Source organism: Penicillium riverlandense (genome assembly GCF_028828495.1).
Source record: "Penicillium riverlandense strain IBT 135883 chromosome Unknown utg000006l_segment0_segment0, whole genome shotgun sequence".
In the NCBI taxonomy this organism is placed as follows: domain Eukaryota; kingdom Fungi; phylum Ascomycota; class Eurotiomycetes; order Eurotiales; family Aspergillaceae; genus Penicillium; species Penicillium riverlandense.
Genome location: NW_026643197.1, coordinates 2,168,016 through 2,186,527, shown reverse-complemented (window position 1 = coordinate 2,186,527; position 18,512 = coordinate 2,168,016). Strand labels below are relative to the sequence as shown.

The 18,512-nt window shown below is 54.3% G+C and overlaps 7 protein-coding genes across 7 annotated transcripts; 2 read left to right on the top strand and 5 right to left on the bottom strand.

The window, feature by feature from the left end:
- Positions 1 to 135: 135 nt before the first annotated feature.
- N7474_007100 (FUSC family protein) lies at positions 136 to 3,433 on the bottom strand (the record flags this gene model as incomplete). Its single annotated transcript, XM_057198510.1, has 7 exons — positions 136 to 236; positions 291 to 452; positions 504 to 997; positions 1,048 to 1,546; positions 1,600 to 2,008; positions 2,064 to 3,350; positions 3,404 to 3,433. 7 exons carry the CDS (start codon positions 3,431 to 3,433, stop codon positions 136 to 138), a joined length of 2,982 nt encoding a protein of 993 aa, XP_057051950.1.
- Positions 3,434 to 3,894: 461 nt separating this feature from the next.
- N7474_007099 (U4/U6-U5 snRNP complex subunit PRP6) lies at positions 3,895 to 6,849 on the bottom strand (the record flags this gene model as incomplete). Its single annotated transcript, XM_057198509.1, has 1 exon — positions 3,895 to 6,849. The coding sequence occupies one exon, from the start codon at positions 6,847 to 6,849 to the stop codon at positions 3,895 to 3,897; it is 2,955 nt and encodes a 984-aa protein (XP_057051949.1).
- Positions 6,850 to 7,009: 160 nt separating this feature from the next.
- On the top strand, positions 7,010 to 8,267 carry N7474_007098 (dimethyladenosine transferase; the record flags this gene model as incomplete). Its single annotated transcript, XM_057198508.1, has 3 exons — positions 7,010 to 7,195; positions 7,252 to 7,538; positions 7,598 to 8,267. The coding sequence occupies 3 exons, from the start codon at positions 7,010 to 7,012 to the stop codon at positions 8,265 to 8,267; spliced, it is 1,143 nt and encodes a 380-aa protein (XP_057051948.1).
- Positions 8,268 to 8,346: 79 nt separating this feature from the next.
- Positions 8,347 to 10,555, bottom strand: N7474_007097 (GTPase-activating protein GYP1; the record flags this gene model as incomplete). The annotated part of the gene is made up of 7 exons (XM_057198507.1): positions 8,347 to 8,508; positions 8,558 to 8,650; positions 8,702 to 9,588; positions 9,637 to 10,106; positions 10,194 to 10,310; positions 10,370 to 10,482; positions 10,535 to 10,555. The coding sequence occupies 7 exons, from the start codon at positions 10,553 to 10,555 to the stop codon at positions 8,347 to 8,349; spliced, it is 1,863 nt and encodes a 620-aa protein (XP_057051947.1).
- A 349-nt stretch (positions 10,556 to 10,904) lies between these two features.
- Positions 10,905 to 13,642, top strand: N7474_007096 (RNA-binding protein; the record flags this gene model as incomplete). The annotated part of the gene is made up of 6 exons (XM_057198506.1): positions 10,905 to 10,945; positions 11,008 to 11,283; positions 12,162 to 12,202; positions 12,253 to 12,416; positions 12,469 to 13,447; positions 13,506 to 13,642. The coding sequence occupies 6 exons, from the start codon at positions 10,905 to 10,907 to the stop codon at positions 13,640 to 13,642; spliced, it is 1,638 nt and encodes a 545-aa protein (XP_057051946.1).
- Positions 13,643 to 14,347: 705 nt separating this feature from the next.
- N7474_007095 (transient receptor potential ion channel family protein) lies at positions 14,348 to 16,598 on the bottom strand (the record flags this gene model as incomplete). Its single annotated transcript, XM_057198505.1, has 3 exons — positions 14,348 to 14,646; positions 14,709 to 16,241; positions 16,298 to 16,598. 3 exons carry the CDS (start codon positions 16,596 to 16,598, stop codon positions 14,348 to 14,350), a joined length of 2,133 nt encoding a protein of 710 aa, XP_057051945.1.
- An 801-nt stretch (positions 16,599 to 17,399) lies between these two features.
- Positions 17,400 to 18,459, bottom strand: N7474_007094 (telomere length and silencing 1 family protein; the record flags this gene model as incomplete). Its single annotated transcript, XM_057198504.1, has 2 exons — positions 17,400 to 17,623; positions 17,682 to 18,459. The coding sequence occupies 2 exons, from the start codon at positions 18,457 to 18,459 to the stop codon at positions 17,400 to 17,402; spliced, it is 1,002 nt and encodes a 333-aa protein (XP_057051944.1).
- Between the last annotated feature and the right edge of the window lie 53 nt (positions 18,460 to 18,512).

The following is an 18,512-nucleotide window of genomic DNA, read 5'->3' as shown; positions in this document are numbered from 1 at the left end:
GAATTTTGGGCAATGGGGGGAAGATGGATGGAAGAAGACTGACGACGATGGATGGGCGGTGGAAGGGAGCCCAGGAGCCCGTCCCCACTATGGAGTTCATTCACTAGCTATAGTATTTACTGTAGTTATTCACTTCTACGCCAGCGCCACCACATCTTCGTTCAACACCCCGAATAACTGCCCAATTACGCCGATGATAGCCATGATCTCGCTGGACAATTGACCAGTCACCAAAACTGCACCCCCAAGTCAGCGACAGCAAAATCTCCCATCGGGTTAGGGCTACCCACTATATGCATAGAGGAGAGCGCAATCCTCATCCGTGGTCTTTTGAGACACTTCCTGATCCTGCCGGTAGCGATAGATGCGAGCAAGCAGCCGGTCGCGCGCATGGTCGATGCTGGGGAGCACCTCGTTCAGCGGATACTCGAGTTTCATCGACGAAGCCATGACTAATTCAGTTAGAACTCGCTAACCCTAAGGATCAACCACATAAAACCGACCGGAGAGAAGATGACTGATGCGGGCAGAGAGCTGCTGCCGTTCAGCCGCTGTATAGCGAAGCAAGTTGATCTCGCCTTCGGTGGCAGTGACGTTCTTGACAAGCTCCAGGTTCATCGCAAGGAACGCATTCACCATGCTCCGGGTGCGACGGATGATATTGCCATATTCTGCGTCCGGAAAAACACTCCTCAGCTCGAATTCGGAGCGCGCAGAGGCCTGCAGGGACTCTAGCTTGGCCAGAAATCGCTCGATCTCCAGCTTCTCCCGAGGGCTCATGTATCCGACAGTGGTGCTGCCTTGGACCATCGATGACAGCGGATCCCGCTTCCAGATGAGACTCAGATGCAGCCAAAGGAGGCTGAGATTGCCTTTCAATTTGGTGCGTGCACTAAGAGGCCAGATGACTCGGGTGATAATGATGCCCCAAATGCAGCCAGACAGGACAGCCACCACCCGATGCAACACGATCTCCGTGATGACTGGGTGTGCCCCCCTTCGTCCTCATCGTCTTCGGCATCATTCTGCGTCAATGAATAGGCGTACAGCACGGATAGGTTGTAAGTGAGCATGATAAACCGTCCCATAGGCCCATTACCCTTGACTATGGTGAGATACGCGGGCCAGAGCGCCATCAGCCACCCCAGAAACGCGAGACCAAAGACATTGCCGGCCGTCAGATACCAGGCCACCACGGCACAGAACGCTCCGAGTATTGTTCCCAAAAACCGTGCATATCCGGTAGTGTTGGAGGCACCGATTGTCATGGAACATACCAACATGTATGACAACAGGCCCCACTCTCCCCTCCAGTGCTGGTAGAAAGGTCGGGTGGAGGGAAGAAATGATGGCAATGCATATAAAGCGGCCCCAGTGCCCACCTTGATGGCGTATTTAGTGTCATCCCGACGAAATAATTCCAGGGATTTCCAGACGCGGTAACCGAGTCTTCGCTTTGCGTATGCTATGACAGATGGATCTCTGTGAATAGTTCGATTGACCGTTGGGCGAATTTCATCGATTCCAAGACCGGCGGAAGATGAGTCTGAGACTCGATCAGTACCAATACCCACCGGATATCTTCCGGCGTATACGTACCCATAGGGAAGTTTCCAATTGCATCCGTTTCTTTTCTCTTTGACCACGTCCAAAATTTCAACCAGTTCCAGGATCTCCCATTGGGTCGCTCTTCGACTTCCAGTTGCAATTCATCTAGAATCAACAGCAGGTCGTGTAGCTGCTCTCCAAACTCCAGTAGCGAGAAACTGAAGTGAGCGCAGCTGGCCGATACTTCCTCCAAATCGGCGGCGGCGTCATGGCTCTGCAGATTCATGACTTCTTTTTGCTGATACAGCACTGTAAGCGTCTTCTCCCGCGATTCTCGGTAAAGATGGAGAGCGCGACTGAGGCTTGTCTGGAGCCGACTATCGACGGAAACCTTGTAGTCCGGTGCCAGACCGAAGGGGATTTCATTAAATATTTCCTTGAGGGTAAAAGCCAGTGATCGCTGTATACCGGTCAGTTTCGATGTGCGAGGCCGGGATGGTCGCAGTTGTCCTTACCATAGAAGGGCCCAAATGGCCAATAAAAATGGTGAACACCTCTGCTGGAAGAAGAGTAGCGGGTATAGGGCTGTTTCTAAGGCTTCCATTTGGTGACAGGTCTTCCTCTGGCCGTTCCTCGATGGGCTCTAGAAAAGACCCTTCGGCAAAGGACCATGACCGCTCCAGAGGCGAAAACAGGCGGATGCTAGACGATGTCTGTTGGTCATCCAGCCCGTACTCGCGCGCGATTGTCTCTTTGATCAGACTGAACTGCAGTTCAGCGGCGCTCCGCAATCCGCCCATGTTATGAGTGATGTCTTGCACCCAGCGCACGAGCTTTTTCTCCAATCGATACTCCTTCTCAGTGCCTGCCACATAGTGCTCCAGCTTAGCCTCTCGGACCAGCTTATCCAGCTGGCCGTAGGCCTTTCTATGATTCGTGTCCGCGTCCCTGAACTCGGTCGACTTCATTTCTACCTCAGACCCGCTGAGAAAGCCCTCGGTGATCGTGCCCAGCATCACGGCGAGCGTGTCCGTTACCGTGGTCAGATTTGCACGGAGCTTTTTGCGCGCCGAGATGGGGAAAACCACAAAAGAGACGGTCATGGCGACTATGACGCCCATCAAGACCATCTTCAAGACCTGGGAGATCTTGGCGAACGACAAGTCGCCACTCTGCACGGCGTCCTCCTTGGTCAGGACCGTGATGGTCGACAATGAGGCGAGGGAACATGCCACATTGACGAGGGGATCGCCCAGGCGCTGTTTGGTCCATCCCACGAGGCCCAGTCCGCCGCCGCAGAACACGATGAGGACCAAACCATGACCGAGGGCCGGTAGGTGCAGGGAGTCCTGGAAGAAGACCTCGACCACCATGCTGGTAATGGAAAGAAATGCGGAATAGCAAAAGGCCAGCAGCGCACAGACCAGCGCCTTGTACATGCTTCCCTGGGACCTGGCCGGGTGGAAGTAGACGGTGACCGTGGCCACCATGTGCTTGCCATCCTGATGGCCTAGAAACGCGGAGATCGGAGGGATGAAGGTCGCGAGAGAGCCGAGGAAATAGGCCAGACTGCACTTGACGACTCCGATGCCCGGCTCGGAGGTGAGGAACTGATGCGCCTGCGTCCACACGCCTCGCGACCAGCTCGAGATTACGGATTGATGATTGATTTGGCCGGACAGCAGCCCGCGCCGTTCGTCATGATCCGTCGTTGAGTCTGGTCGCTGCCTGGGGTTGCGCAGGCTCACGAGTCCCTTTAAGCGCTGGCCCGTTCGCGGGAGGACAAAAGTGGCCTGCCGCAGCTGCCAAAGAAGGTTGGTTAGTCGGTCGGGATGACCCGGATTTGCACACCCACCTTGGGGCGCGAGATGCTTCCCGAGGGCATCGTGGCGAGATATCTAGGCTGGTCGCATGGTCGCCCGAGTCGTTGTTCCCGGTTTGTTTTGGGCAGCGAGATAAATCAGTCCAGACCGCCATGGCCATCCCTGCACAGACACCAAAGATTCATGACGTTTACTACTACGTCGGTATCGATAGATCGGTCGATTAGAGAAAGGGATCAATTCACTTTCGACCCCAAGCCAACAGCAGTACGAAACTAGGGATAGGACGACGGAGAGAACATGAAGCTACTGGCTATGAGACATGGAGCTGCCTGTCACTTTGCATGACGTTATAGTCTCCGTCAAAACGAGAAACACTCGTTAGGACAGGAGTAGAAAGCCAAGCGCTATACACACGGATAACCCGTGAATGGGATTTGGTTTCCATTATGTCCATCATCGGGTGTAAACGGCTGGTGGCCTAGAAAAACGCCGGCTAAGAATACATCCAAAAGACGACCAACTAGTTGACGGTCTCCGCAACGAGCTTCAGGACATCTTCGGTCGACTGGTGCGCATGAGCCGGGTCTTTGGCAACCGACTGCCAGACCTCGCCATGCTTCGGCTCCGTCGACATGCACTTCGAGATGACATCGGATCGTTTTTCCTGCAAATGTATTAGCTTCGGATGACTGCAGGAGGAGTAGAGCAGGCCACCAACCTCAGTCCCGTGCTGCATCAAGAATTTATAGTACCAGGCCCAGCCATCACCGTAGTCACTGTCAGCCACAATGGCTTTCTCAAACCAAGTCATCGCCTTTTCCAGACGGCGTTCGCCCCAGAAGATGCGCGCGACGGTGATGAAGAGGATCGGGTCGTTGTCAACCTTCTTGATCGCCTCTAGGCTGCGCGCCTTACGCTGCGCGCGCGGCTCGAGGTGCCAGATGCTCTCGCTCCAGAGCAAGCCAGATGTTGGGACTTCTTGTAACGCCCTGGCCATGAGCACCTTGGCCTGCGCGAGGTTGTTGGCACGGCGCTCAACCCGCACACTTTCAGTCCAGAGCTCGGCGCTTTTGGGAACAGCCAATCGAGCTCGATCCAGGACGGAGCGTGCTCGGACCACGGCACCGGCTTTTTCTTCTAGTCGTGCGGCGAGGAGCCAGAGTGCAACAGACTTGGAGCAGGCGCGAGTGCCGGTACCGTATGCCTCGCGTGCTTGAGGGAACTTGTTTTGGGCTTCGTATATTTGGCCCTTCATCATCCAGAGCTTGTCAGCTTTGGGATAGAGCTGCAGCCCCTGGTTGGCGAGGTCCAGCGCCTCGTCGGTATTACCCAGTTGCCGCTCAAACGCAACACTCTTGATCCATACACGGTCGGTGCCAGCCTCGCGGCGAGCCGTGGCAAGAAGCTCCCTGGCTTGGTCCGTCTGATTGGCGTCGGCTTCCAGCTTGACGGCGGCAAGCCAGATATCTTCGTTGTTGGGATTCTGGTTGAAGGCACGGCCGAGAACGCGCCGAGCGTCATCGACCTCTCCGGCCTGCCACTTCTCTTTGGCCAGCTGCAGCCAGATCTCCTCACTCTGGGGACAGGCCTCAACAGCCTTCTCAAGTACTTGCCACAGGGCCTCTTTGCTTCCGTGATGGCGTTCCAAATCCGCTGCGGCGAGCCAGATTGACCGGCGGTTAACGAATACCCGCAGCGCGTAGGCGTAGATGGCCCGCGCCGTTTCGTATTTCCCACGGGCAATACTCGACTTGGCATCATCCATCCAGACATCTTTCCGGTCGTCATCCTCGTCTAGACCCCATCCGAGCGTCTCACGAATAATGGCGCCGCAGGTAAGAATAGCGCCTTCTTCTTCGCACCGCTCGGCCTCGGCAATCCACTCCTCTCTCTTCAGCATGGCATTCTCTCGGACAAGAGACTGTACTGCACGCCTCATGACATTGACCCTTTCAAAAGTGCCCATCTGCTCCTGAAGACGAGCGGCAGCAATCCAAATCTCGTGGCTTGCTGGGACCGCCTTGCGCGCAGCGTTCAAGACTTTTTGCGCATTTTCTGGGGTTTCAAGGCGTGCAAGGGCCAACCAAAGCTCCACGGAGAGAGGAATCATCTCGACAGCCTTGGCCAGAAGCAGCCGCGCGTCAGCTGGGTCCTCTTCCAAGTTGACGGCCTCTTTCCAAATCTGCACTGATTGGGGAATATGCAGAATGGCTTGTCGCAGAACATTCTTTTTGGCTCGAGTATCAGTCTCCAATTTCATTGCCTCCGTCCAAAGTCTCGTAGAGCGGTCATTGTTCTTGATGGCATTTGCCGCAATGACCTTGGCATTATGACCTTCATTGACACGGATGTTTTCCAACCATGCATCTTCACTCTTCGGACAGAGCTCACAGCCCTTGGCTATAATGTTTCGGGCCGTCACAATCCGGCCAGCCAGCTCCTCGAGACGGGCGAGAGCAATCCAGCCCGGTGCATGTTTGGGGTTCGTTTTTGTGACGGATTCCAGGAGGACTCGAACTCGCTTAATATCACCCACTTCGACCTCACCAGCCTTGAGCTCCGATTGGGTCAGGCTGGTCAGATAGCCCTTGGGGTCGATGTTGGTCGCGCTTCCGGACGCGGTGTCGGCGGACGAACCCAGCGCAGCCTGGTCCAGCCTGACTTTCAATACCTTATCACGCGCCGCACCGATATCTGCAAAGTTCGTCATGCTGCCATCCCCCTCTGGGGCTTCGGTTTGGGTGCCATCTTCTGCGATCGTCGTGTCGAACTGGGCCGAATCGCGGGCGCCGGCAATGACGCTATCGGGAACCGCATAGAAGCGCTGCCGTAGGTTCTGCTTCTGACGTCGGTTTTTGCCCGTGAGATCACCGACCTCGGGCAGGTTGGCCCAGTCTTCTTCGGATACTGCGGCGAGAGTCCGCTTCACATCGGCAAACTGTTGCTGGATCTTGGGGTTCTGTCTTTCGTATTCTTCGCGTTCTTGTTGCTCTCGGATTTCCCTATAGGTGGCGAACGGTTCCAGTCGGTACTCTGTCCAAACAACGGGGGGTGGCCCATGAACAAATTGTTTTGACCGCAATGGGGGAGTTACTAACCTGCGTGCTTTCCGCCGCCTGTCCATCTTCTCATCTACCTCTCGGTAGACGCGATCCGCCTCGTCGTCCTCTTGGTCGAACTGTCCGTACGCGAACAGCCCAGTCTCGTTGTCGGGGTCCTGGAACCGCTCATCTTCCTCCTCTTTCTCCTCTTCCTTCCCTCCTTTCTCACGACTGCCGCCGTACGCTGTTGGTTCGGGGGCTCCCAGGGTCCGTGCTCTCTGTTGCAGCGCAGCCTGGATCTGTTCGGGCGTAGGACCTTCGCGCGCCGGACCCAGGTCGGAGCGGGTGGTGAAGCCCGTGGCACCACGACCCAGACCGGCGACGTAGTTCTCTGGCGCATGTTGACTCAGGAAATCCTTGCGCCCGGACGCCATGGTGATTGCAGTAGTTTAAGTAGTTCGTTCGCAGTGGCCGCAGGAAGAGAACCGGGCCCGCAGAAAAGTAAGACCGACACCGCTTATCTTATCGCCACAAAAAAAAGCAGCTCTTTCTTCCATCGATCTGTAAATTCATCCCACAATCATCCCAATAATAATGCCCAAGACCAAACACAAGAAGCGCAACAGCGCTTCACCCGCCAATCCCTATGCGGACGCGGCGGCTAAAACTCAGGCTGCTCACAGCATCTTCAAGATGAACACAGACATCGGCCAGCACGTTCTGAAGAACCCTGGCATCGCCGAACAGATCGTCAACAAGGCCGACCTCAAGCAGAGCGATGTAAGCGTACTTTACTTTCTCTTAAGGGAAGACAGGGCTAATCCAGTTGGGTCCAGATCGTTCTCGAAATCGGTCCCGGAACGGGCAACCTGACAGCCAAAATCCTCGAGCAGGCGAAGAAATGCATTGCTGTCGAGTTGGACCCTCGAATGGCGGCCGAAGTGACCAAGCGCTTCCAGTCGACTCCTGCACAGAAGCGTCTGGAGGTCATTTTGGGCGATGTGATGAAGACTGAGCTGCCGTATTTCGATGTCTGCATTAGCAACACGCCCTATCAGATCTCCTCCCCTCTGACCTTCAAGTTACTGGCTACATCCCCGGCGCCTCGTGTCTGCATTCTGATGTTGGCCTCCCCATAATTACATGCTTCATTTCTTGGAAACTAACAATACCTGGTTCCAGGTTTCAACGAGAATTTGCGCTGCGTCTCTTTGCCAAACCTGGTGATAAACTATACAGTCGACTCTCCGTCAATGCCCAAATGTGGGCCAAGATCGATCACATCATGAAGGTCGGCAAAAACAACTTCAAACCTCCACCCATGGTCGAGTCCAGCGTGATCCGCATGGTCCCTAAGAATCCGCGGCCACAGATCAACTACGAGGAGTGGGATGGCCTGTTGCGGATTGCATTCGTCCGCAAGAACAAGACCCTGCGGGCCAGTTTTATCGGCACAGCCAGCATCATGAACATGTTGGAAGCGAACTACCGCACTTGGTGTGCACAGAACGACATTCCCGTCGAAGATGGGCCTGCGGATGCAGATGGCGATGCAATGGATATGGGCAACGAGCCGGAAGAGATGGAGACCGAGGAGGCCATGGAGGTGGACGAAGACGATGATGTGCCCGATTTCTTCAAAGAGGAGACCAACGCCCGCCTTCAAGCCGCTCTCAAGAACCAGCCGGCGCGCAAGAAGCGTGGCAAGGTTGCGGAATTGGTGCGTGAAAAGGTCCGTCAGGTCTTGGAGGACGAAACAGGTCTGGCCGACAAGCGCGCGCGGATGTGTGATGAGAATGAGTTCTTAAAGATGCTGTGGGCCTTCAACCAGAAAGGGATCCATTTCAACTGAGGACCAAATCAACACCAGGGCCCTGTCCGGCATGCCTGAAAGGAGGCCGAAGGTGGCCCGTCATGAATTATGATTACTATCAATAAAAGATACCATTTTCCGGTGGCTCGCCCGCAGACCGAAGATGAGCGCGCGAGTCCTGGAAAAGGCTCTGCCAGATGAACGCTTCGCTCAGCAAGAGTTCAATGTCTTTCTCTGTCCAATCCTTCGTAGGCAATGCTTGCAGGAACATCATGACTTCCTACAAGATGGATCAGCTGGAGGTCGTAATTGAGCAAGGGGGCATGTACCTGAAAATCCATCTTCACTAATTGATCGGTCCACTTGACCAAAAACGCAGCACAGACGTAGAGATGAAAGCGTGAGAAGCCCTGCTCCTCGGCCTGGATAGATGGTCAGTCTCAATAAGCCAACTCCAGAAAAGACAGTCAAACCATATACGTGTCCCACATGCGAATTGTGTTCTTGATGCTCATTTCCCGCATGAGCAAGCAGTTCATCCATCGGAAACTGAATTGCATAAATTCGACCCCTTCTTTTTCCAGGTGCTTCGCAAGGGTGGAGTCAATACGCATCGTCAAATCGCGCAAGGCCCGGACCTGGCGGTGGATTCCCGGCTGGGCGTAGATATAGTTGTCCTGGATGCCATCCAGGAGCTTCGTGAGACACCAGAAAGTGTCCGCCTCCACTGCATCCAATACACTTTTCGGTAGCTGGCCTGGGTCCATCCCTTCTTCGACATTCAAATCAGTGATGTACACACCCAGGAACACTTGCCAAAATGGTGTCACCAGGTCGTTGATGCCTTGCACATAGCCACTCGCGGGGTGTCGAATAGCCCACACGTAAAGGATTCGCTCCAAGGACCGCTGCGTGGCTTCGTAGCCGTAGAGAGGAAGATGAGGGCTTGTGCGCGGAACATCGATACTAATCTGGTGCCAAATGGCTTCATCCAGCCCTCTACCACGCCCAGTGTTCGATGATGCAGGAGGATTACTTGAGCTCGCTCCGCTGCCTCGTTCAAAGGCTTGCCGGACTCCGTCCAGGTACTCCTTGCGTTTTCGCTCCAGAGTGGATATGCGTCTTTCGCTGTTCGTGGGTAGATATCCCAGCAAAAGCTGCCATGTCATTGGTCGGACTTCCTCTGGGACTCCAGACCAAGCCAGGTCTCGTAGTTCGCTTAGAGACACGGTACTAGCTTGCAGGATGCGTTTGAATTTATTGATCCGCGAAATGCGACTTGAATGTATCTCCCTTTCTTTAGCGGAAGCGTTTGTAGGTGGTGGGAAGTGGTTGATCAGGTTCAGGGCGTTTGCAGGGTCTGAATTCTATGTTAGAACAGTTCTTTGCGTTCACCTTCAGATCCCACCTTGTAAAATGTCTTTGAACTGCGGCCGCAGAATCTTTCCTTCGCCCATGCGGGCTGTGGGATACATCGCAGCACTCCGTTCCTCGGCGATATCGGAGCTATTCGCCCGTGGTCTCTTGCTGGTCCCTACCCCGAATCCAAAGTTTGATGAATATCCTCCAATTCCGCCGCCCGGGTCGATATTCTTGGGTTTCAGGGGGTTCGCCTTCTTCCTCCTCATGCTGGCAAGACTGGGTAGTCCAAACTCATCTTCATCGTCATCGTAGACAATCTCATCATCCTCCTCGTCATCGTCGCCCTCCTGGGAGGGGTCCCGACTCCGCTCATCGACACCGTCAGGCATGATTCCGGCGTATGGCTCGCGGGGAGGTGAAGCAACCGATGTTCCAGATCGGCTTGTCAGGTGCGATGCGACGTGCGGAGCATTCGCTGATGGCGGTGTTCTCGGTCGTGCGTGGGGAGATACCCCTCTATACCAGGAAGGAAACACTTGTCAGTTGGCGCTTTCCCCAAGGACCCAATTGAAGCAAGCTTCTCGAGGCAGAGAGGGAACAGACTGTAGGATATTTGCGTGCGAGTATGAAGCGCCCACCACGGTGTTTTGACCATAGATCTTCGAGGAGCCTGGGTTCATGGATGTGGTCCTGCCGGGCCAGAAGGGAGACTCTGCGCGTCTTTTGAAAGAAACACATCAGCATTCCCATCAGTCAGAGATCCAGGGGTTTGAGCTTACTCGGAACTGTCTGTCGAGCGGGAACGTTTCAAAACATGAGCTATGTCATAATCCTGGAGGGGGGGCGGGATCAGATGCAAGGGGACGCGGTACGAACCAACCTGGACCATCTCCTGGCGCCAGGGTCAGCGGCGAGGTGATGGAAATAGAATCGGAAACACGTACCTGCGCCTTCTTGCTAGCCATAGCGGACGGTGGCTGATCTCATCGGCTCGTCGATGGCCAGAGCCTACACCGGCCAGGCGTGCCGGAGGGGGAAGCGGATGGCGTGGTGGAATTGAAAAGAGAGAGATCAGATCATGCCATCAATGCAGACATACAATAAGAGCCAAAGGGGGACAAAGAGAGAGAATGTATGTGTGTGTACAGTAGGTAGTAAAGAACGGGAAGCAAGTAGTTCCAAACGACTGGCCTCAGTCATCCGCACTCGTACGTAATCATTTAACTTTCTTTCCGCCCTTGTTCTTCTTCACTTCTGCTTCTTCCCCTTCCCACTCACCCAACCATCTCCCCTTAACTCCCATCGCTTGACATCATGACTGAACCAGGGGACGAGGACGATCTCTTTGCGGATCTGTACGTCTTGCATCATCATCACCTCTCAAGAGGATTCGCTCACCGGTTCTTCTCTCTTCTAGGTACGACGCGGATGAATCAACGAATCGCACAACGTCAGCAGCAGACGTTCCTAGACAGGACGATTCAGCTTCCCTGGGCCCAGCTGCGCAGCCTCCGGCCACTTCAAGCTGGGAAGCCGCTCCCGAGCCGCTAGCTGTGCAAGACCCTTACCAGGCATCTGGCTTTGACCATGGCTATCAGAATGGTTCCGGGAGTGTCGATGCTGGCTCTGTCCCTCGCATGGCTGCCCCTGCGGAAAATGAACCACAGGCAGGGACAGGAATCAAAGAAGACGGGTAAGTCAACTGATTATGCCCCTGTATGCTCCCCTCGAGTCCAGATTCTGTATCCTCGGTCGCAAGTGTTCGTTTGGTACGTGTCTGGGTGGTGCGTGTTGCTATTCACGGTACAACTGGTTGTTGGGTGGTGGGATCAGACGCGCCTTGGCTATGATATAGCTACCGCGAGCGTTGAGGGCCGTGACCTGGTGGGAAGTGAGTCGTTCGATGGTGTGGGCTAGAACAGCCAGGGTCATCAAACGCTAGTCCATGTGTCCGCCTGAACGGACGTCTTCAGGAGCCATGGGAGCTCTCTTTCCGATCATTGATTTTATCAGCCAGCCGAAAGGGCAGTTGCAAGCAGAGAAGAACATGGCTCAAACTCCGGAATGGGCTTAATTGAGTGAACCAACCAAAACCACGAGTGACCAAGGCTCTATCCGCGAACCATTGTCAGCATCCAGATATAGTACAGCCGATACTATATAGCTTCTTGTCGATATTCGTTGATAGAGCAGAGCAAGAAGTAGCAACCGTGCTGTCTCCTCGGAGACCGCAAGAGACAGTGTCAATTCACTTATTTCGCCTGACTTCCTGCTTCCGCTCGGCCCGCTGAAGATCTTATCGGCTCCTGTAGAGCGATGCACAAGGTCATCATCGGCTCTTTTTCTTTGTGGCTGCTCAATTAGGATCATATCTGCTATGCGGCGGCCAGCATTTGGACAAGGGGAACTATACAGCCCAGCATTAGCATGCTGTACTCGTGAATAGCAGCTTTAGCACCACCAGCTTCGCATTAGCCAGGACACACACACACATGCATTCTGACATTCATTCTGTTGCTTGTATTCAACTCGAAACTGACGGTATGGGATGCTAATCATGATCATGGATAGGAAAATGTTTATCGGTGGTTTGAACTGGGAGACTACAGATCGTATGCACCACGTCCAACCGGAGTATTTTGTATCTAACCTCGGATCACAGAATCTCTGAGAGACTACTTCTCTCAGTTCGGCGAGGTCCAGGAGTGCACCGTTATGCGAGACAGCGCTACCGGCCGCTCGCGTGGCTTTGGATTCCTCACTTTCCGAGACCCAAAAACAGTTAATACGGTTATGGTCAAGGAGCACTACCTGGATGGCAAGATTGTAAGAAAGCTTCAACATATATGTGGAAAATGTGAGCTGACACGTCGTAAAGATTGACCCCAAGCGGGCAATTCCTCGTGACGAACAAGAGAAAACCAGCAAAATCTTCGTCGGTGGTGTAAGCCAGGAAGCGACAGAGCAGGACTTCAAGCAGTTCTTCACGCAATTCGGCCGGGTCGTCGATGCCACTCTCATGATCGACAAGGATACCGGGCGGCCCCGCGGGTTCGGCTTTGTCACATTCGACAGCGAGGCTGCCGTCGAAGCAGCCCTTTCACAGCCTCTGGACATACTCGGCAAACCAATCGAGGTGAAGAAGGCCCAACCGCGTGGCAATCTTCGCGATCAAGAGAACCAGCGCGGCCGCGGCCGTGACTTCAACCGCGACATGAGTCAGGACGGCGGCCAGCAGCAAGGCGCGCAGGGACAAGGTATGGGCGGCATGACGCCCCAGATGATGGCGCAGTACTGGCAACGTATGCAGCAGTATTTCGCAATGATGCAGCAGCAGATGGCCATGGCCAATTCCCAGGGCCAAGGAATGGGCGGCGGTATGGGCATGGGAGGCATGAACCCTGCTATGATGCAGCAGATGCAACAGATGCAGCAGATGCAGATGAAGCCTCAACAGGGCAGTGGCGGCATGAGTCCCAATCCGCAGAGCCCCGGTTCCCAGCAAGGCATGCAGAATATGATGAACTCGGCTATGATGCAGCAGATGCAGCAGAACCAGGGTCAGGGACAGATGAGCGGCGGCGGCAATGGTAGTGCTAGCCCCGGCCCCAATGCTGCGTACAACTCCCAAGCAGCTGCTGCCGGTGGCCCTGGATACAACGCACAGGAACAGATCGCCTTCGAACAGCAAAAATATGAGCAGCAGCAACAGACTCGCCGCGTCATGGACAACCGCGCATTTTCACCCTACCAGCAGGGCGGCCCGACTTCGTGGGAGGGCATGTACGATGAAGTGCCTCAGCCCAACATACCTACGGGGCCTCAGGGTATGGCCCGTGGTGGCAGTATGGGACGCGGTATGGCCACCCTTTTGCCCGTTGCATTCATCACTGCTAATGACAGGAATTTCTACAGGTGCAACACCGCAGCCGCAAAGCACAGCGCCCGCCAATGCCCCAACGGGACCCCGAAACGCTGGCAAGCCTGGCGCCAATTACCGCGGCGGTGGTCGTGGAGGACACCGGGGGTTCCATCCTTATTCTCGCGGCTAGAGGGTCAGAAGCCGCCTCAACCATACGTTTCCTTCCTCATATTGTCTGCTTTCTTCTTTTCTTGTCCTTGTTTTCTTTCTTCTTTCCCTATAACCTTGGTCGGGTCTGGTTTCTCATGAAGCACCCGGACGGCGAATCTCATGGTGCGTGGTCTTTTGATTTCTGCATGGGAGAGGGTAAAACCAGAGCGAAGGGCTGGGTACGGTTGTTTCAATAGTTTCAAATGGTCTTCAGGTTCCAAAGAAAGCCCATCGATTAACGAGCCTATTGTAATAAAAGAGTTAAAACGGATAGTGAAATGGCTACGTGGTGATTGACAGCGTCAGCTCATCTACAGTCAAGGGCAGTTGAAATTTCAATGGCTGCTTTTCACAAAAAAGTCTATGAACATGCAAAGAACTCCCACCAAACACGCTGAACGGCCAAGAAAGGCTGAATGGGCAAATATTCAACACAGAAAACGAAATATGCAGGACAGTAGAGTTGCAAAAGAGAAACAGGAAAGGAATGCTAAACCTGTCTGTAGAAAGAACAGGAAATGATATCACACGAATCCCAAAATGACAGGGATAATCAACAGATCAATCACGCTTGAAATCTCAAAAAAGAGATAGTAATGCTGACTGCTCAATCACTGGAAAATAGAGCAGGAAAATAGAGGTCGGCGAGAGAGGTAGGAAGGACACCACCGAACGTATAACCGGTTTAATACGCCATGCCGTAGCCAGGGGCAGTAGGATTGCGGCCTTCGATACTATGACGGGAATGGTGACTCTCGTGGCTGTCGGTACGGCCATGCCCCATGTCGGAATAATCGGCGTACACCAGGCGGTCGCTGCTGCCGTTTGAACCGGGACGGCGAGGCTGGTCTCGGTATTGCTCGTACGGTCCTGTGAAGTTGAACTTGCTCATGCCCGTGTACTCGTGCTTTTGTGGGTGCTCGATCAGGAGGGACTCTCGTGCATCCAAAGGAGTAAGATCGTCCATGTCACGGCTTAGTTTGGCTGGTTGAACAAAAGAAAGGTTAGTCGAAGTCCCAGGTTAGGGAAAACAGATAGTTACTCACCCTCTTCCTTTCTCCTTCTGGTGTGGGGGTTCTCCCGGCAGCATACAATGATTGCATTAATTGCAATGAGAATAGCAAGGACGCCCGTCAAAGCGGATTGGAGGACAATGAGGACAATTCCAGTGACAGTCTTGGTGGTTTGGGACAGACCCAGCTCCTCGACGAAGACCAGCACACAAGCAACCGACACGACTCGGACAATCTGGATGGTAATGTTGATTCCCAGGCATGATTTGGTGGCGTATGGACGGTTCCACACCAGCAGGATCAACAAGAGAGACTCGACAATCAACTGACCCGCACTCTGGACCAGGCCGTGACCTTGCGCACCAGCAATGATACATCCCTTGGCGAACATGTAGATAATAATGGGGACAAACAGCCACCAAAAGTCCTTCTTGTAGTTGTCATAGAATAGGCTGTACTTGCGCCATGTTTCCTTGTCCTCGTACAAGCCAGAGGTGTCACCTTCGGCTTTCTTGTACTTGCGAGCCATGTAGAAGATGCGAGCACCAAAGCCGAGGAGGATGCCCGTAAATGTGGCAAGGGTAACAGCTGCAAGTAGTTTGGCCGCCCATGAATCCCCGTTCTTGAGCTGGTAAACGCAGTACAGCACCCAGATGCTATAGAGAACAAGAATCAAGTTGGTGATCGTCCGCGCCATCAAGCCCCAGTAGTCCTTGCGGAACGTGGAGAGTTTCTTGGGGAACGTGCCATACAGCGCCCAGATTTCCAGAATGACCTTGACGAGGAGAATGCCCACAACGATGGCGGCAATGACAATGGCGAAGATCATGAGGACGGTCATGAACGTATTGGCTGCAGGAATCATGAGCTCTTCCGAAACGCCTTTGATTCCATCCATCACCTGGTGGAGGCCACTGCCGTCATTGCTCGAGGAGGAGCTATTCTTTGTACTGGCATCGAACGAGGTATCGATGGAACGAGAGACCAAGTCCGCAACTTGGACAACCTGGTCAAGAGCCCGCCTTCTAAGCCACGACGAGCCGCCGGATGAGCTCGCGTTCCTCAAGTACTGGAAATTGGCGTCTGTCAGGTTGCCGCCAGTCATTTTGCGAAAGTTGTCAATGGAAGTCTGCATGTCCGACCACGGGATCAGGCCCGTACTCCAGGCAAAGTTCTGGCTAAAGCTCTTGTAGACTGCGGGATAGCTAACACTCAACATGCCATTGGTGGCCATGGTGTGAAACCAACCCATCACATCACCGAACCCCGGGCTGGCGGAAGGCGCGCCGGGATGGCCCGCCGCCCCCATAGCAGACAGTCCGCTGAGTGCAAGGGCAGCGGCTGCGATGCCCGCCGAAACATAGGTTACTGCAGGGATGTTCGTGGTCTTGCCGTTGGACAACTGGGACTCCACGCAGGCGACGTCTTTGCCGCTATCCTTGGACTTGAGCACCAGCTTTGCCTGACCATCCAAATCAGGAATGGAGAAGGCAATGGAAGGGATCTGGCTTGCATATTCGGACGGAATGGGGAGTTTTCCCTGGGCCGAAAAGGAGCCGGACGGAACTACAGCCAGTCAGGCCAGATAATTGAGAAAAGAAGCCAGACCGAGTCGAACTTACCAGGACATAATCTTGCAATGTGCACCTCGTCGCTGCATGGATCAAAGGACCTGGTGTAAACCTGCTTGCCGTACGCCGTGACGGTTAGGGCGGCCATGACGTTCTGCGCCTTATCGTTGGTGCCGGCCACATCGAAAACCACTTCGTTGTTGGAGCGTGTGTAGGTCACATCCAACTTCTGCACTTTAATGTCGGAGTCCGCCATGCACAGCCCGAATCCGTCCGTAGTCAACGTATCGGAGGCTACTGCTGCGGCGGGCAAGAGGCCCAGCAGAGCACCCCAGAGAAGATGAGTTCTCATGGTGGCCCAAGTCTCCTCCGCGTGGCGTCGGGCTAGATCCAAATATTGCCCGGTCGGATGGGGTTCTGCACGATGAACGTTCAGGAGGCGCGTGTTATTCCAATTCAGCAAGGATGGATCAATCTCAACGAGAGGAAGAAGAAGGCAGGGTCAACCTGCAGAAGAAGAGAAGTTTAAAAAAAAGACACCGGAGCGGGTCGCTGAGACAGAGCGCCCTAGGTGGGAGCGAGTGTGTTGAAAGAAATAGTAGCAGCGAGCAAGAGACAGGAGAGAACGAGCGAACGGGTTGGTTATTGGAGGAGAGAAAGAAAGGAAGAACGAAAGGGAGCGAGGATGTGAGGGTAGTGAGTGTGTAAGAATAGAGATGGGAGTGTTTTGACCCCCTGATATGATGGGCGTTTCAAGTCTAGACTGGTACCACGGAGGCAAGTACTTCCCCACTATGGATGATACTAGGAGAGGTACTTCCCACCAGGTACTACAATAGCCTCCGGCTGGTCCATCACTCGTCCATGGCTCAGCCCGTCTCAGATGCTCCACTCGGTCTGGGCCTTTCGATGTACAATTTTGGAACAGCCACGCCAGCGACTCCGTGAACAGGTCCTAGTCGATGTAGGATGATTATTATTGTTACTATTATTATTCTTCTTCTTCTCGACTAGACACCACTCCGTGGTGGGCCAGGCAGAGTTTTATTTCTTGTTTTCCCGTTTTGGTTGTACTGACAGGATAATCTTTGTTGGGGCGTGACTTAATCAATGTGAGACACGGCGCGTTCCATCCCTCCAATATAATCTGAAATCATCGCTTCGTCTGTGACTCTCGCATGGCCGCCCGTGCGCTTCGGCTGCCCCCAAGCTTAGGCCCTTTGGGCGCCTCCGTCGCGCTCGTCGGTTTCGCGGTGCGCACCCGCCGCCGTGACTGGATTGCGTCCAGGAAATCTCGCCGGAACTGCTCTGCAATCCGATCGTCCGCCGCCTGATCATCCCCTAATCCCTCTTCCCCCGGCTCGTCATAAACATCCACTGTTAAAGATTAGCACGCAACCTTTTTATTTTTCTCCCCAAAAGAATATCAACATACGTTTGCTCTCGCGCAACACCTCCTCGACAAGTCGATCTCGCTCGATGTCGGCGCTTGTGCGTCGCTTGCGATGCCGCCCCCGCTTACTCTCGTGGTCCGCCTGTTGCACCTCGGTCGCGGCTATATCGTCATCACCCGCGAGTCTTCGTGTCGCGGCTTCGGTTCGCGCGATGTTCTGCAACTTGATCTCCTGGCCAAGGTCGATTTCATGTAGTTTGCCTAGCGATGCTGGCTCACGTTGCTGCTGCTCCGGGATTGTTCCGCCGGCGCTTTCTTCTGCAATTGGTTGGCCAACGGTTGAGTCTGGGTCTGGTTTTCTTTGGGAGCGCTTAGCCAGCTCGGACTCTATATAAGCCATCCTTATCTCGTTAGTCCACATCTCCCGAGCATCAAGAGCAATGATGAAGAAGGGTCCGTACATGTGCTTATCAACGTCGACTGTCTGGCCGGTGTAGCCCGTAAATCGGTCACCCATAGCCTGAAGGCGCTCATTCTCCGGGTCTTCAGCGGGAACCAGCCCGGTCTGGCGGCTTCGGTCAGCGCCGGGGCGTGCGGGGGAGAACTCGATCCCGCCTTTTCGAGGTCGCGGTCGACGAAGAGGACCGGATATCTGCTGTTCGGAGTAGTTGGCTTTCGACGGGGACTCTGGCGCGCGATCATCGTCGATGGCGGGAGAGTGGCTGGCAATATCGTCGGATTCGTGGTCAGGGCGCCGCCGAGCGAACTTGCGCCGCTTCATGGGACGGAAGAGAGGTTCAGAGGTGGCATCAGCATCCATTGAAGCTAGTTGTGTTCAAAGATCAGTATGGTTGTGGAGGTGTAAGTGCGTAG